Here is a 16,763-nt window from a genome sequence, read left to right on the forward strand (position 1 = left end):
ATGTGCCACCACCGCCTGACCAGTGTTCTTACGAAAACATTTTCCCATTTTCTTTCTGCTTCTCCAATGTGCTCTTCACCTGTCTGACCTAGCTCACAGCCGAGGTCACCATGACTCTTGTCTGCCAGGCTCCTCTATCTCTTCCCCTTGGTTCAGTGCTCTTCTGGGTAAATATTTGTTTTGTTTTATTAAAACAAGAAAAAAATGTATGTGGCTGCAGCTGTGGAACACGGTTTCAGTCAGGGACAAGAAGCCTCCTGTCTGCATTGGATAGGCCGAGGTTATGTGGTTTCTTCAGTTCTCATGAAGGGAGACGGGAGGGAAGAACTTGCTGAGGATGGACACAGAAGCCTCTCTGAAGGCCCAGCACCAGCAAAGTGCTTCTGATGTCCATGGTGAGAGACAGCTCTCCTTCCCCCACTCCGTATTGCAGGACCAGCATTTGAAACTGGTCTCAGATTTTGGATTCTTGAAGAAATGGCACAGACTTGGTTAGAGACATTTGGAGAAAAGTGAAGCTAACTTTTGGTTTACTCTTTCAGCCCGAGGCTGCCTTGGACGGGTTCCTTGGCATGTGTGTGGCTCAGGAATGTTCAGAGTCCTCCCAAGTGGCTCAGTTACTTATTTAAAATTTATTAGTACTTTCCTTACTGTATTTTGCTCAGAAGTTTGTGCATTTTTCAATGTACAAAAATTTTCTTTGTACATTGCTTTTCTCTTTCTTTTTTTGAGAGAGGATGTCACTCAGGCTCCGCTCTTAGAGAGAAACCTGCCTCTACCTCCTGAGTGCTGGGATTAGGGGTGTGTCACCATGCCATGCTCGGCCCTTCTGTAGTATTAACTTCTCATTGGTGTCATAATGGCAGTCATGGTTTTGATGAATGCTGATTTGTCTTTTTTACAGTTTTATTTATTTGCTTATTTTGGTTTTTAGATATAGTGCTTCTCTGTGTAGATTAAAAGCAATTTCTTTATTTTTGATTCATTTACTTTCATGAAAGCGCTAACATAAAGATGTTACAGAAAGGAATGAACTAAAAATTAAAATTCTTCTGTTTGTCTTCATCTCTACTTGTCTTGAGATTATTTGTTATTCTTTTTAACCACAAGAAAATGTGAAAATTGACTATAGAAATATCCTTGATGACTTCAGAATACAGGACAATCTTTTTTTTAAATTAATTTTTTAGGTTAGCATACAAAATAAATTATTCCATAGTGGTATGTTCAAACCCCCACAGCCTTCCTTGGCATTCCCTGCTCCTGCCCACTGCCCGGCTGGCACCCTTCCTTTTCCCAGTTACTCTCCCTTTTCCCTTTCTGCTTCTGAATGCAGGGTTACTAGTGCCTTTTCCGTTTCCCACTCCCTTTAAGATCTCTTCCTACTTCCTGGCTGTACAGGTTGATTCTTTTGGAGTTTAGTTTTCTGGGGCTCCATGTGTGTTATTGGTGTCATCTGACGTGTGGCTGGCACACATTTTACCCACTCCGCAGGATCTCTTCACTCTGGCAATGGTGTTCTTTGCTGTGCAGAAGCTTTTTAACATCATAGAATCCCATTTGTCAATTTTTTTTATTATTTCTTACATACTTAGCATCTTTATCAGCACCAGAAGATCCTGGCCTATGCCTGCACCTTGAAGTATGTTCCCTGGGCAGTTTTAACACTTCAGGGTTGGCCTTAGGTCTGTAATGGATTTTTGAATTGATTTTTGCACAAGACAAGAGATAAGGGCCTGTTTCATTGTTCTGCTTTGGGAGTCCACCCAGGACTAAAGCAACTGCTCTCTCCAGAGGATGTTTTCAACTCTAGTCAAACATTGGGTGGCTCTTTGTGTGGGTTTAGTGTCTGATCCGTTCCCTTGGCCTGCACACCTGCTTAGGTGCCCGTACCATGGTGATTTGTTATGTGACATTATTCCTTTGGCATAGGATTGATTTAGCTGTTTGAAGTCCTTTTATTTCCACATGGATTTTAGGATTTTTTTTTCTAGTTCTGTGAAGAATTTCATTTGGTGGGGCTGGGACTGATTTTTGAAGATTGCTTTTAGTAACACCCATTTTCACAGCATTACATCTTTAGTCTTTGAATATGGGCGATTTTTTTTTTTCCATTTTCTAGTGTCTTCAGTGTCTTGAACTTTTCACTGTAGAGGTCTTTTACCTCATAGGTATTTAATTTTTTTTTTGGTTAGATCTATTCAATTTATGTGTTCGAGTGTTTTCCTTGCATGTATGTAAAGCACACATGTCAAAAGAAGGCACTGGAATCCTCTGGAACTCATTTTGACCCACCATGGAGGTACTGGGAACTGGACCCGGGTCCTGCAAGAACAACACATGCTCTTAACTGCTGAGTTAGCTCTCTCTAGCTCCACAGGTTTTTGGGGTTTTTTTCTTTTTATTTATTTAAAAAAAAAAAAGCAAATTTCTGCTGGTACCTAGAAAATCTACTGGTTTTTGCATGTTGATTTTTGTAGCTGCTGCTTTGCTGAAGTGTTAACCAGGTTTAAGAATTTTCTGATGGGGCTGGAGAGATGGCTCAGAGGTTAAGAGCACTGACTGCTCTTCCAAAGGTCCTGAGTTCAACTCCCAGCAACTACATGGTGGCTCACAACCACCTGTAATGGGGTCTGGTGCCCTCTTCTGGCCTGCAGGCATACACACAGACAGAATATTGTATACTAAATAAATAAATAAATATTTTATAAAAAAAGAATTTCTGATGCACTCTTCAGGGCCTTTTAGGTAATGGTCGGTCACCTGCAAGGAGCCGCAGTTTGGCTTCACTTCTCCTTCTTCCTCTTACTGATGGGGCTGAGACTCAGCTCTAAACAGAGTAAGAGTGGAAAGTGGGCACCGTGTCTGGCTCAGGACTGTGCTATCAGTTTAGCAAAATGTCGGCTGTAGTTTTGTTGTGACAGCTTTATTATGTTAGGGTATCTTCTTTCTCCTCGCAGCTTCTTCAGGGAACCTTGCCAAAGGCCTTTCTGCATTGGTTGTAATGATCACATGATTTCTGCCATTATCTCTGTGTATGTTCATTGATTGAGATGATTCTATGATCTCTACCCTTAGGTCTGCGTGTATGTTCTGATGAAGCGCATTGATTTGCACGTTTTGAACTAAGCATGTATCCCCAGAATGAAATCAGCCTTTGTGTCGTATTCTTGAATTTGGTTTATAGAAGTTTTAGGGGTGTGTGTGTGTGTGTGCTGTGTCTGTCTGCCTGTCTGTTTATATTCATTGCAGAATTGATCTATAACTTTCTTTGTTTTATCCTTTTCTGGGTTTGGTGTTGGGATAGCACTGGCACTGTAGAATGAGTTTGGTGGTGTTCCCTCTCTGACTACGTTGTAGAACAGACTGAGGAACACTAATGTTGACTTTCCTTAAAGGTTTGTCTGATCCATCAGTGGGTCTGTCTTGTTCTGAACTGTCTTGGTGGGTGACTGTTTATCGCCCTTCACTCTTGATTACATGGCTTTGAGTATTATTAAATCTTCATGATTTAATAATAGCAGATCAGATATGCTTAGAAGTTTATCCATTGCCACCTGAGATCAAAGCTAGATTGTCAGACCTACATGCAAGCCCTTCTATCTGCTGAGCTGCCCATCTCGCCAGCCTTTCTGAGTTACAAGAAAAGATTTATTTTTATTTTAAATTATGAGTAGGTATGTATGGGAAAATGAATGGGCCAGAGGATTCCCTGGAGCTGGAGTTAAAACCACATGGAGCCACCTGATGTGGGTGCTAGGAACTAAGCTCGGGCCCTGGAAGAGCAGCAAGTGCTCTTAGCCACTGAGCCAAATGAGACCCCCCCCCTCCCCACACTTTAATGTAAGCACTCATACCTGTAAACTTTCCTCTTAGACCTGCCCTAGTTGCACCCCAAAGGTTCTAAAAAAGTGTGCTTTCATTTTCACTTGATTCCAGAAGCTTTCCGATTTCTTCAGTGGTACAGTGGTTATTCAGGAGTCTCTCTGAGTGTTTGTGTAATCGCTGTGTGTTTTTGCTGCTGATTTCTAGTTTAATTGCACTATGGCTGATAAGATGCAAGAGGTTATATTGATTCTTTTGTATTGGTAAGTCTGGATTCATGGCCTAGAATGTGATTTATTTTAGAAATGGTTCTATGGGCTGCTGAGAAGAATGTGTATCCTGTATCTTTTGGGCGGAATGTCCGGTAGATATCAGCTAAGTCAATTTGATCAGTGGTAGAGTTTAACTCTAAGCTATCTGTGTTGATTTTTAGTTTGGACAATGTTTCCAGAGGTGAGGGTTCGGTACTGACCAAATCACCCACTATTACTGTCTGACAGTTTGTGTCCTTTGTGTTTGTTTTGTAGAATTGGGAACCTTGGTGTTTGCTGTAAATATATTTACAAGTATTACATCTCCTTGATGAATTGTTCCCTTTTTTTAGTATGTAGTCATCTTTGAAAAAAGCTGACTAATTTTGGTGCGAAGTCTACCGTGTCAGACACTGGAAGAACTGCCAGCTTCCGGACTGTTTCATCTCAGTCAGTAGACTCTGCCCCATCCTTGGTTTTACAAAGGACCTGAGTGTTTGTTTGTTTGTTTGTTTAAGAACAGATCATTAGATTTAGGTTGTTTTTTTTAGATTTTTTTATTTATTATGTTTGGTTTTTTAAGATTTATTTATTTATTATGTATAGTGTTGAGTGTTCTGTTTGCATGTTTGCCTGCACATCAGAAGAGGGCATCAGATTTTATTATAGTTGGTTGTGAGCCACAATGTGGTCACTGGGAATTGAACTCAGGCCCTCTGGAAGACCAGTTAATGCTCTTAACCTCTGAGCCATCTTTTCAGCCCTAGATGTAGTTTTTAAAACCACTCAGCCAGTCTGTGTCTCATTATTGTTGAATTGAAGCCAGTTACATTTGAGGGCATAATAGAGTGACCTGTACTGAGTCCTGTAATTTTAAGGTTGTTTTTGTGGTTGGTTGGATTGCTGTTTGTTTTGTTTTCTTTTCCTGTTCCTATTAGGATCTCTCTGGTTACCGTGTTAGACATTATGGATTCCTTCCTAGCTCTCCTTTGTTCATCTAGTTCTCTCTTGACAGTATTCTTTCCTGTGCTCTTGAGACACGGTTTCTCTGTCTAATAGCCCTAGCTGCCCTGGAACTAGCTCTGTAGATCAGGCTGGTCTCAAGCTTACAGAGATCCAACTGCCTCAGACTCCCAAGTGCTGGGATTATAGGCATGTACCACCACCACCTGGCTTTTCCTGTGCTCTTGTGAGTGACTCTCTTTCCACCTCTTATGTAAGGTGTTCCTTGAAGCATCTTCTGTAACACTGGCTTGGTGATTGTGAATTGCTTATACGGAAATGTCCTTATTTCTTCACCAGTGTGAAAACATGATGTGGGATGCCAACTGGCGGTTCTCTACCCATACATTTGTTAATTTAGATGAAGTGGGCCAGTTCCTTTAAGATACAAACTATCAAAACTTACAGAGAAATAAGTTGTCCAGATAGTCCTGTATCTCTTAAAGAAATTGAACTTCAAGTTAAAAGCATTCAACGAAGAGTTCGATCCCAGTAGTTCCACTGTTAACTTCTGTCACACATTCAGCCAGTGTCTAGTGAAAAATTGAAGAGGAAGGAACATCCCGCAGTTTGTTCATACGTGAGGCCAGCAGTGCTCTGTTACCAAAACCAGATGTCGACGATGAGAGAATAGAACTGTTCTAGTTTCATTTCAGCTGCTGCGATCAACCACCCTGACCAAAAGTAGCTTAAGGGGATGGGGGGGTAATTTGGCTTACACCTCGAATAACTGTTCACATAAAATCCATGTTCAAGAGCTGAGAGAAGTGAAGTAGTCATGCTGTTTGCTCTCGTCTAACGTTCTGCTGCTTTCTGTAGTTGAGGTACCCAGCCTAGGGGAATGGCACTGCCCACAGTGGACTGGTAGTGGTGCTGGTGGGTGTGTGTGTTGCTGGGGATTGAATCTGCAGTTTTGAAAATGCTAGGCCAGCACTGTACTGCTGAGTTTATGTCCAGTCTTATTGCCAATCTGTCCCAAATGATTTCAAGTCTTTGGTCTGACATCTTCGTGAATCCACAAAATCAGAAAAATGTCACTTAAATGTGACTTCTCATATCTCTTATAGATACCAGTACCTAGATAGGTAGGAGAGAACGTAATAGATCCCTGAAGCTAATGTCCCTTCGTGGGTCAGCAGATTTTGCTTTCCCCCACCCCTTTGTGTGTTAATACATGTGCACAACATGTGTCTAGAGACCAAAGGACGATCTCGGGTATTGTTTCTTAGGCATCCACCTTTTTTCATTGGAAAAGGATCTGTCCCTGGCTAGGTTGGCTGGTCACTGAGTCCCAGGGATCTGCATGTTTCCTTTGCCCTGTGCTGGAATTGGAAGCACACCTTACTAGACTGGCTCTTTTACGTGGCTTCTAGGGATTGAGTCTAGGTCCTAATGCATGCAGGTAAGCATTTTACTGACTGAGCTCTTTCTGCATCCCAGAAAACTTTTCCTAAAGGTCCAGGGTATAAAACTGTAGGTGCTTGGGGCTGGGAGAGAAAGTCAAGGCTCTAGTGTAGTTACTTATATATACATGTACAATGTAAGTGTAAACCTGGTTTGATGGTGTCAGGTGGAGGAGATATAAGGTGGAGCCAGGAGGATCAGAAATTCAAGAGCAGCTTGGGCTGGAATGTGATGGTACAATTCAGGAGCTGAGGCAGCAGGATCACATGAACCTAGGATTTTGAGATTAGTCGGTCCAACGTAGCAGAGCCACAGTTCAAACATGTAAATAGACACAATAAGACCATTTAAAAATATAATTATTGCCATGTACGATGACGTATCCCTGGAACCCCAGTGCTAGGGGCATAAACGGCTTGATAGCTGATCAGCCTGATTAAATGGGAAGTTGCAGATTCAGCGAGAGTTCCTTTCTCAAAAAATAAGTGGTTGAAGAAGGTACCTGACATCCACTTCTGACCTCCACAAACATGGAATAGGTTAGCACATTTGCATACACATATGCACACGTGCATACAGCACAGATGCACACATTATATTTTGCCTAGCCCTTGTTTTAGATCAATAAGACTTAATTCTTTGATTAGAATCTATTCAGAAGGTCTTTCTTTCTCTTCCTTCCTTTCTTTTTTCCTTTTTTTTTTTTTTTTAGACAGGGTTTCTCTCTATAGCCTTGACTGTCCTGGAACTTGCTCCGTAGACCAAGCTGGCTTCAAACTCACAGAGATCTGCCTGCCTCTGCCCGAGTGCTGGGATTAAAGGTTTGCACCACCGTGGCCAGACTTGTTATTTTTTCTCCCCCACCCCATACCCCCAGCTTAGGACAAAACCCAGGACCTTGCCCAAGCTAAATCCCCAACTCCTTTTCTTTATTTTTTTTCTTCTTCAGCTTTTCATTTTCTTCTGTATTTTGAGAGACCACCACATATTCACCTTAAACCATTTCTATATAAGTCCAACAGCCCTTGTTTTCTGGAAACTCATTCTGTAGTGTACTGGTTTGCATTTGTTTATGCTTGTGAGTGTCCTAAGCATCTCTAAGGATGCTGCTTATAGTTTTCTTTTGTTACCTTAACTACTTCCTTCCCTTTGGGAAGCATCTATGATTTATTTTTACTTTCATTACTTTACTTGCGTGTTTGTGGGTGAGCCTGTGTACGTTTGTGTGTACCACGCAGGAGCCTGCAAGGCCAGAAGAGGGTGTTGTATCCATGGAACTGGAGTTATGGCAGTTGTAAATTGCCACGTGTATGCCGGAAAGTGAACTAGAGTCCTGGCAGAGCATCAAGTGCTCTCCACCACTGAACCACTTTCCAGCCCTTAACAGTTATGATTTCTGATGATCTAATCATACTTAGCAGTTATAAAATGAAAAACTTGACATTGCTTCTGTATATAAAGTGCATATACATTCAGAGATTACATTTTACGGTTTTGGTTGTTGTTTATATTTTGTGTATCCTGAGCTGACTACCTTCCTGAAATCAGATACAAAGAGATCTCAAGTCTTGTGTGTGTGTGTGTGTGTGTGTGTGCGCTCGCGTGCATGCACGCATGTGTGTGCAGCTGTGTGACCATCCAGAGGTAAGGATATTACATGAAATGCACTATCATTTGTAGAAGGGGCCTCCTTCATTTTTTAACACTTTGTTCTTTGACTGATGTGATGGTTATCTTTGCCAACTTAATACAACGTAAAGTCTGCCGCACAGTGGTGGCACACACCTTTCTTTAATCCCAGCACTCACGAGGCAGAGTCAGGAGGATCACTGAGTTTGAGGCCAGACTGGCCTATGGAGTGAGTTCTAGAATAGCCAAGGATTCACAGAGAAACTCTGTCTCTAAGCACTCCTTCCCCAAAATACAATCTAAAGTCACTTGGGAAGGGTGTCTCAATGAGAGATTATCTAGATTGGGCTGGTTTGTCGGCATGTTTGTGGGAGATTGTCTTGATGATTGATTCAGGAAGATTGATCCCACTGTGAGTGTCATCGTGCCCTATGAAGGGATCCTAGTCTGTAAGTATGGTGTCCAGGACTTCATGCTTGTATAGCGAGTATTGTATCCACTGAACTCCTTCCTAAATACATTTTTTGCTTGCTTTTTGAGACAGAGTCTCACCGTGTAGCCCTGGTTAGCCCGGGACTTATCTTGTATACTAGGCCAGCCCAGAACTCACAAAGATTTGTGTGTCTCTGCTCCAGAGTGTTGGGATTAGAGGTATACACCATCATGCCCTGCCTAAATGTATTTCTATATAACATCACCTCTGGTTTATAAAAAAATAGTTTTGTTTATGTTTGATATTAAGTAGATTTTAACTATTGGAATATTTCATCAAAAATAGAAGACATTAGCTTTGAAAAATTCTATATACTGTTGCAACAACAAAAGTGTTTGAACTCAGGAGACCATGGGTGACGTGAGTCTGGCCTATCTGTAATTTAACTACATCACTGGGTCACCAAACTGCCACATTTTGAAGATGTTTCTTGGCCTCTGGGGCTCGATGTCCGTGATGTTAAAGAAAGGCTGTTTCTCTCACTTAGGTCCTTCCACAGCAGCACCGGCTTCTTTTCGAAGTGTTTGATGAAAATCGGTTGGTAAGTCGAGTCACGCCGCATGAGTGTGAAGGATGCGGGAGAGTGGTGGGGGAGGAGGGTTCAGGAGCCTGCTTATGGAGGTGCAGTGTTTTTCTTTCCTCTCTCCTGGAGTTGATCCTAACCATTCCATTCTGTTCCTAAGCTGCTCTCTTGGCTGTCTAGACTGTAAAGTTTCCCTGAGAGCCTGTGTGGCAGAAAACGGGGAAGGGGAAGCCCCTCTTCTGTTTTCCATGCCACGTCCGCTGACTCCCACCCTCTCCGCAGTTGTGTATATGAGCACAGTGTTACAGTGCTCTGTCCTCCCACCTCCCTGCGTGTGAGTGAGTGTGTGTCCCCACCAGTTTCAGCGGAGGTCGGAGAACAACCTCCGATGTCAGTCCTTAGGGGCCACACAACTTTTTTATTTTGAGACAGGGTCCTGTTGGCTTGGTGCTTTGCTAGGTAGACAAGGCTAGCTATACTTCTGAGTGTCCTGGAACGTGCCCAGTTCCACCTCCTGTCTTCCAGTGCTGGAGGTACAAGTGTGTACCACTACACCCATCCTTTTATACAGGCACTAGGACTAAAACAGCTCTGATGGTAGCTTTTCTGGAGTTTACCTGCTGTAAAAAGGCCACTTATTGGTTCCTGGCTGCTCAGCAGCTCAGCCCTGAAATAACCACACAGAAACTATATTATTTACAAGATTAGCTCTAACTTCTTATTGGCTAACTCTTACATCTTAATTTAACCCATTTCTAGTAATCTGTGTATCGCCAAGTGACTGGCTTATTGGCTAAAGTTCTGGCGTCTGTCCAGTGGGGCTACATGTCTTCACCCTGACTCTGCCCTTCTTCCTCCCAGCGTCCAGTTTAGCTTTCCCCACCTAGCTAGGTTCTGCCCTGCTGTAGGTCCAGAGCAGTTTCTTTATTCATTAATGGTGATCACAGCATACAGAGGAGAATCCCACGTCGACCTCTTCTGCAAGCCTGTGCACACTAAGAGGGTGAGCTCCATTCCCAAAGCCAAAGCAGAGCCAGACCTTACTGCCTTTGTTCTTGTGTTTTTGTTTTTGAGACAGAGTCTCCCCAAGTATCGCTGGCTCTTCTGGAACTCACTCTGTAGATTAGGCTAGCCATGAATTTGCAGTGACTCTCCTATTTGTGCCTTCTAAGTGCTGGATTATAGGCCTGAATCTCCGTGCTCAGCCTGGTTTCATTTTTGTAAAATGATGACTTTGCCTCCTGCCTTCCTGAGAAAACATCTGGAAGCTCTGTAACTTTCCTCTTTTTCCCTCTTTAGGACGCCTTTTCAGACCTTCCCCTGGGTGGCTTACATTTATATTTTATACCTGTAAGGTCTGAACATGTGGAGTGTGTTAGTTAGCTTTCCAGCTCATTGACAAAATATCTGAGAAAATCTACCAAAAGGAAGACAGGCTTACTCGGCTCATGCTTTTAGGGGTTTTAGTCCCTGGGCTCTTAGGACTGCTTGGGGGCCTGTGATGAGAGGGAGCATCATGGGAGAAACATCTGCTAGAACAGAATGGCTCGCTTTCATGGGGGTGAGATGAGGGGTGGGGGCAGGGTCATTTTCGTGTTGGAGTCCCTACCTCCAAACCCAGCTGTGAATGTGTAAATGAATCCACTGATGAGTTAAATGAATGTAAATGAATCTTGTGATGCTCCGGTCACATCCAGGCTCTGAGCACTGGTGCGCATGCTCCAGTCACATCCTGGCTGTGAACACTAGTGCAGAAGATCCATCTTTTGCACATGAGCTTTCGACACACTTCAGATACGAACCTTAACACACATAAAAGTAGGGTCAAGGTATCAGTATGTTTTGGTTATTATATAAACACCAAAAGAGTAATTAAATAATCTGACTCACTTTTTTAACTAACAAAGGACGTGAGAAATGGCATAGTGTTAAAAGAGCTGGCTGTAGAGTCGTGAGAGCCAGAGTGTGGATCTCAGTACCGGGATAGCAGACCAGGGTCCTGCAGATGCCGTGCAGAGGCCAGTACCCTACTCAGAGCAGAGTGGAGACAGGAGGAGGATTGCTGCCAATGGCTGACTTCCAGTCTGCCAGTGAAGCCATGAGACCTGGACTAGAAAGGAGACTCTTACAGGAGTAAGTGAAGGATGATAGAGCACACCCACTCTTCTGTGTGTATCTGCACATACATGTATCATTAACTCACATACACACACACACATATACAAATAAATAATTTTTAAATGAAACTGCTTTTTAAAAAATAAGCTATTATATGGTGTAATTTTTTTTCTTTTCAAGAAATGATAATTGAGTCTTGTTTCGAATTGCTTTCCTTGTTACTGATTGATAGGCGTCCTTGGTGTCTTCTTGCGCTCAGATTTGAGTGAGTCTCTAGGTTGGGGATTTGGGAGCTGAATTTCTGGTTACTTTGACATCACTGTTCTTTCCCTGCTGGTGTTCATGCTGAAGTGACTCTGCCTGATCCTTGGGTATGTACTACTTTATTTATTTGGATGTCATCCATAAGGAAGGACAGCGCCCGCTTTCCCCTTTGCCTGGTTGTCTAGTCCTTCCTTCGAGGGTCTGTCACAGGGTGTGACTGTTTCTTCATTCCCAAAATCACTGCTTGTCAAACACTTTGTATTTGGTGCTCTACTGTGTGCCGTGCAGAGCTGGGAGGAGAAAATGCCTTTGGTATTAGTGATTAAACACTTCTAGATGATAAATGAGGCACTTAAAACTTTAGCACTTTAAAAAATATTTTTATTCTTTTAACTATGTGCGTTTGTACACCTTTGTGCAGTGCCCTCAGAGGACAGAAGAGGGCATTAGATACCCCTGAGGCAGGAGTTACAGTCAGTTGTGAGCTGCCCAGCATGGGTGCTGGGAACTGAACTCTGGTTTTCTGCAAAAGCAGTGTACAGTCTTAAATGCTGCATTATCTCTCCAGGTAGCTCCAAATAATTAATAGATTTAAGATAAGGGGTCCGGAGAGTTGGCTCAGAGGTTAAGAGCACTGGCTGTTTTTCCAGAGGTCCTGAATTCAATTCCCAGCAACCATATGGTGGATCACAACCATCTGTAATGAGATCTGGTGCCCTCTTGTGGGCTGAACACTGAATAATTTTAAAAATTTAAGCTAAAACCAAAGCCATTTATTAATAAGGATGTAATGGATCCCACTCCAAGAACTCTGGAGTACCATTAGAGTCTTGGCTCTGATTGGCACATTAGTGGTAACCCCAGACAAATCAGAAAGTGTTCCCTTTGGAAAATTAAGATCCAGAAACAGGATATGGAAGTGCATGCCTGTCATCCCAACCTTTGGGAAGCAGAGGCAGAAGGATATAAGGAACCATGGAGTGAGCTTGGGCTTATAGGAGATCTTGCCTCCAAAAAAAAAAAAAAAAAAAAACCCCAAAATTTCAGAATTAATTATTTAAAATAAAAATGCAGATGTCAGTATTTGCCCTGCCTGTTTCACATAAGATAATGGCTCTAAAAACACTCAGAAAAATCTCCTTTTCTCCCTAGACAAGATCTCACTATCTCGCTCTCGCTGTCTTGGAACTCTTTGTGTAAACCAGACTAGCCTCGAACTCACAGACATCTGCCTGTCTCTGCCTCCCAAACGAGTGTTGGGATTAAAGATGCCGTGTATTAATAATTAATAATTAATAGTCCAGCTGCTGCAGTTTCGTTTCATCTACCTACTGAGGCAGGGTTTCCTGTATCTATCCCAGGCTGACTTCAGACTCCTTTGGTATCTGAGGATGATCTTAAACTTCTGCTCCTCCTGTCTCCACCTTCCCAGCGCTGGGATTATAGGTGGCGTTTGTGGAATTGCAGATCAAACTCTGGGCTTCTTGCATCTTACACAAGCAGTCCACCACTGAGTCTCATCCCCAGCCTCAGAAATTTCTTCATGATGGTACAGATTTAAAATGTCATGTAACATTTAGCATGGTACCTGCTTTTGTGTTGTGTGTCTGTGGTGTCGATCTTCATGTGTGCTGGAAATAGATATTTCTCAAGAAGTGATTGTGAGCATCTATCAGGGCCAGAAAAAAAACTAGAGTGTTGTGCTGAACACCACCCACTCCTCAGCACACAACTGAAGCTCTGATGTCACCTACAGTGCGGTGGGAGTCATAACCACCAGGCTGGGCATCCAGCAACAGACCTCCACCACTGTGAATGTCAGTCCTTGAAACTGACTTGCTTAGCAAATCTCTTTGGGAAAAGTAGGGTGGAGAGCACAAGTATAATCTTAAGTAGAAATAATTTCCAATCGTCTGGAAAATCTTTCCCAAATCATACATGACACTTGCTTTTGAGAAAAAATAGGGCTACATTTATACGTGTGTGTGTGTGTGTGTGTGTGTGTGTGGTATGTAGAGAGCTGGTTTCAAGGCTTGAGGTGATGGTGGTCATGGCGGTTGATGTTCTTAGTGTTATCTGGAGGGGCAATATGCTTTCAGGATGATGTGCCTGAAGACAGCGAGCGAAACAAAAATAAGACAGCGCGCAGGAACCTGCATGTCAACAGTCTCAAAAGCATACCTGTGCACCTTAGTGGTTATTCTCACTGAGTCTGAGAGGGGGGAGATTTTGAGGGACTGGTTTACAGGCTTGTACAAACTGACAGGCCCTAGGGGAGATGAATGTAGGTAGAATTTTTCTATTGGAGCCCGAAGTAGCTCCTTTTGGAGGCTGGAGAAATGGCTTGATGGTTAGGAGTAGATGCTGAGGATCTGAGTTCAGCTCTTAGCGCCCATGTCAGGCAACACACAACTGCCTGTCCCTCCAGCTCCAGGGGACTCTTAGGCCTCTGAGGATACAACACTTACATGCACATGCACAAACACGCACACACACATGCCGAATTTAAAATATTAAAAATAAGTCTTTAAAAACCCAAACGAGCCAGCTAATGCTGGCACAAGCCTTTAATTCAGCACTCAGAAGGCAGAGGCTGGTGGATCTCTGTGAGTTCAAGGCCAGCCTGGTCTAGAGAGCGAATTCCAGGACAGCCAGGGCTACACAGAGAAACCCTGTCTCCATAAACAAAAGCAAAAAAATAAACAAAAAAAGATTAAAAACAAACAAACAAAATTACGTCTTTGAGAAACCTGCCTTCTCTGTTGAGGCCTTCAGTTGGTGGATAAGGCTCACTCACACTGGAAGGCTGTCTGCTTTACTAAAAGGCTACTGGTCTTCAGCTTCACATCTTCAGCAATGTGTAGATTGGAATTTAACCAAACAGCCAAGTGTCAGAATGTGGTCAAATTCATAGGTACAGTTACTTGCCACAGTAGATCCCAGTCCTCAAGGTTCATCTACAATGAGCATCACCTCGCTAGTGCCCGTCAAGCGTACATGATAACTTTATTCTATGTGGAAATAACCACTGACCAAACAGTTCAGAGGCAGGGCCATCCTCGGCACTGCCCACCTGTCAGTGACCAAAAAGCTCCAAGTGAGGATCCAAGCTCCAGTCCTCAGGCACCGTCCATTTCTTTCCAGACTCTGGATTTCTACGGGACAAGCTCAGGGTCCTCCCAGATGAGGCTGCCAGCACATCCTGTTCCCTGGCTTGAGGTCAGAGTTGACACTGGCCCTGCTAACTGTGCTGTGTGGCTCCCTCTGCTTTAGACCTGAGCTCACGATGTAGGCTATTCAGCATTTTGGGATTTCAACACATGATGTCTCCCGACTCTTCTTTGGCTATCTTTTCTCTGAATTCGTCACGTGTCATTCATTCATTGCTTCTCATCTACCTGTAGAGCTTTTAAATAGTGCTTTAGAAGTTGCAGCTGGGTTGTCTTTTTGTTGTCGTTGAGACAACATCTCATGTAGCCCAGGTTGTACTCAAACTAACCATGTACTGGAGGATGATCTTGAACTTCTCATCCTTCTGTCTCCACTTCCTGAGTGCTGGGATTACTTTGTTTGCCACCATACCAGGTTTATAGAACACTAGGAATCGATCGCATCTAGGGCTTCATGCATGTTAGACAAGCACTCTACCAACTGAGGCTTGGATCGACATAAACAAACAAAAACCCACTTTTAGTTTAAAGAAAAAAAATTGGATATTCAAGGTGGCTACCGTGACAGTATCTACCCATCACCCTCCCCCCCAGCTGGAGTAACTTGGTGCCTGTTTTATGCTCAATAGGATCAGAAGGGGCAGGGGGAGCCTGGTTATGGTCCTCACAGTCTAGAAGCTTGAGATCTCATTGCTAAGCTGTTTGTCAAGGAGAAAACATCTGGAATTGTTTTATATTAATAATCAGACTTTTTTCTTGATAACTGTCCTGAGGCCTGTGTATTTCGATCTTACTGATTATCCAATTACAAGTGACCCATTTAAGATGGCAAACTCCTAATTTAATCCAAAAAGAAAGTTAGAAGGAAGAAGCAAGGGTAGGACTTTTCCTTTGTTACAGAAAGAGTAATAATAAAGGATTATTTACTGAAGTGTGTAAAGGCATAATGGCTTGTATTAAACTAGAGCATAATTATCGTATTATTAAACTATTATGCACCTTCTAAAGTGCGATGTGTTATTCCAGTCAAATAAAATTAACAAATTCTAGTTTGTTATGTCTTAACTGGTTAAAAATACTCATAGAAAATTTGGATTAAAAACAGATCTAACTTAAGCAGTTTTCTTTTTCAAACAAAGTATGAGTATATGTTTTACATATTTGCTTTTACTTAGGGAAAAAAAACTTAGTTAGAAAAATACAACTTGGGTGTAGTACCATGTGGTGTAAACAACTGAACCATTTTCTTTTCACTTTTCCTATGAATGAGCCAGTATATATTTATTGCTGGAGTTCTTGCTATAAAATTCAGGTAAGGGGTTTAAATATACCCTAGAGTATTATTTAAAAATAAATTTGTTTCTCTCAAATAGAATACCAACCTTGGTCTCTGACATTTGGGAGAGAGATTAAAATATTCAGCTTTTATTGCCGAGTAAGCTGAAAATACAGTAAAGGTTATGTAAACACGAATCAGAAATATATATCTCTATATACACAGAATCACAGCCTCTGGAGGACAGGCTGTCTACTGTTGGCTGCTGTGAGAGCTTTATCAGCACTTGTAATTCCACCTCAAAGGCAGTGCTAGCAGGCAGAAATGTAAACAAGTGCCCGCTTTGTTTATGTAATAAAATATGTGGCATGGTTTGTATTTCTTTATAGGTATCTAACAGCTGCATGGCTTGTTTCAAAGCACCGGTAGGGGCCAGCAGAGAACTCCTTCAGAACAGAATTGGCATTGAGATATGTTTATTTGACGTGTTAAATCCTCTTTAGACTTCTTTACTTACCACAACACTCTCTCTTTAAGTGAATGAATTGCACGCAGTTGAATAAAATAACCAGTGTGTTCAAACTATATTGGGGTATAGCTTTTCTGTCTAATCTGCATATATTTTTAATGGAATGTTTGCCTAGGCCGTTTCTTGGCAGGATTTTAATAGTCAAAATATAAACGGCATCATTTAAAGACTGTACTACTTGGCTGCAAAAAGCCTTAAAATTACAGGACAAAATGGTTGGTGACAGCTTCTCTTTGGCCTTTTTAAAAAATTTCCCTTGAGGAGGTTGTTCAGTGTTCA

At 42.3% G+C, this 16,763-nt stretch overlaps 1 protein-coding gene across 3 annotated transcripts in view; it reads left to right on the forward strand.

The window, feature by feature from the left end:
• Positions 1-16,763, forward strand: part of Nedd4 (NEDD4 E3 ubiquitin protein ligase) — a 96,612-nt gene that overhangs the window by 15,337 nt on the left and 64,512 nt on the right. For all 3 annotated transcript variants that reach the window (XM_042054619.1, XM_038321090.2, XM_038321091.1), the window contains exon 6: positions 9,092-9,145. In XM_042054619.1, coding sequence (XP_041910553.1) covers positions 9,092-9,145 — 54 coding nt within the window. The remainder of the gene's footprint in view (positions 1-9,091; positions 9,146-16,763) is intronic.

This window comes from Arvicola amphibius, chromosome 3 (genome assembly GCF_903992535.2).
Source record: "Arvicola amphibius chromosome 3, mArvAmp1.2, whole genome shotgun sequence".
Lineage (NCBI taxonomy): Eukaryota > Metazoa > Chordata > Mammalia > Rodentia > Cricetidae > Arvicola > Arvicola amphibius.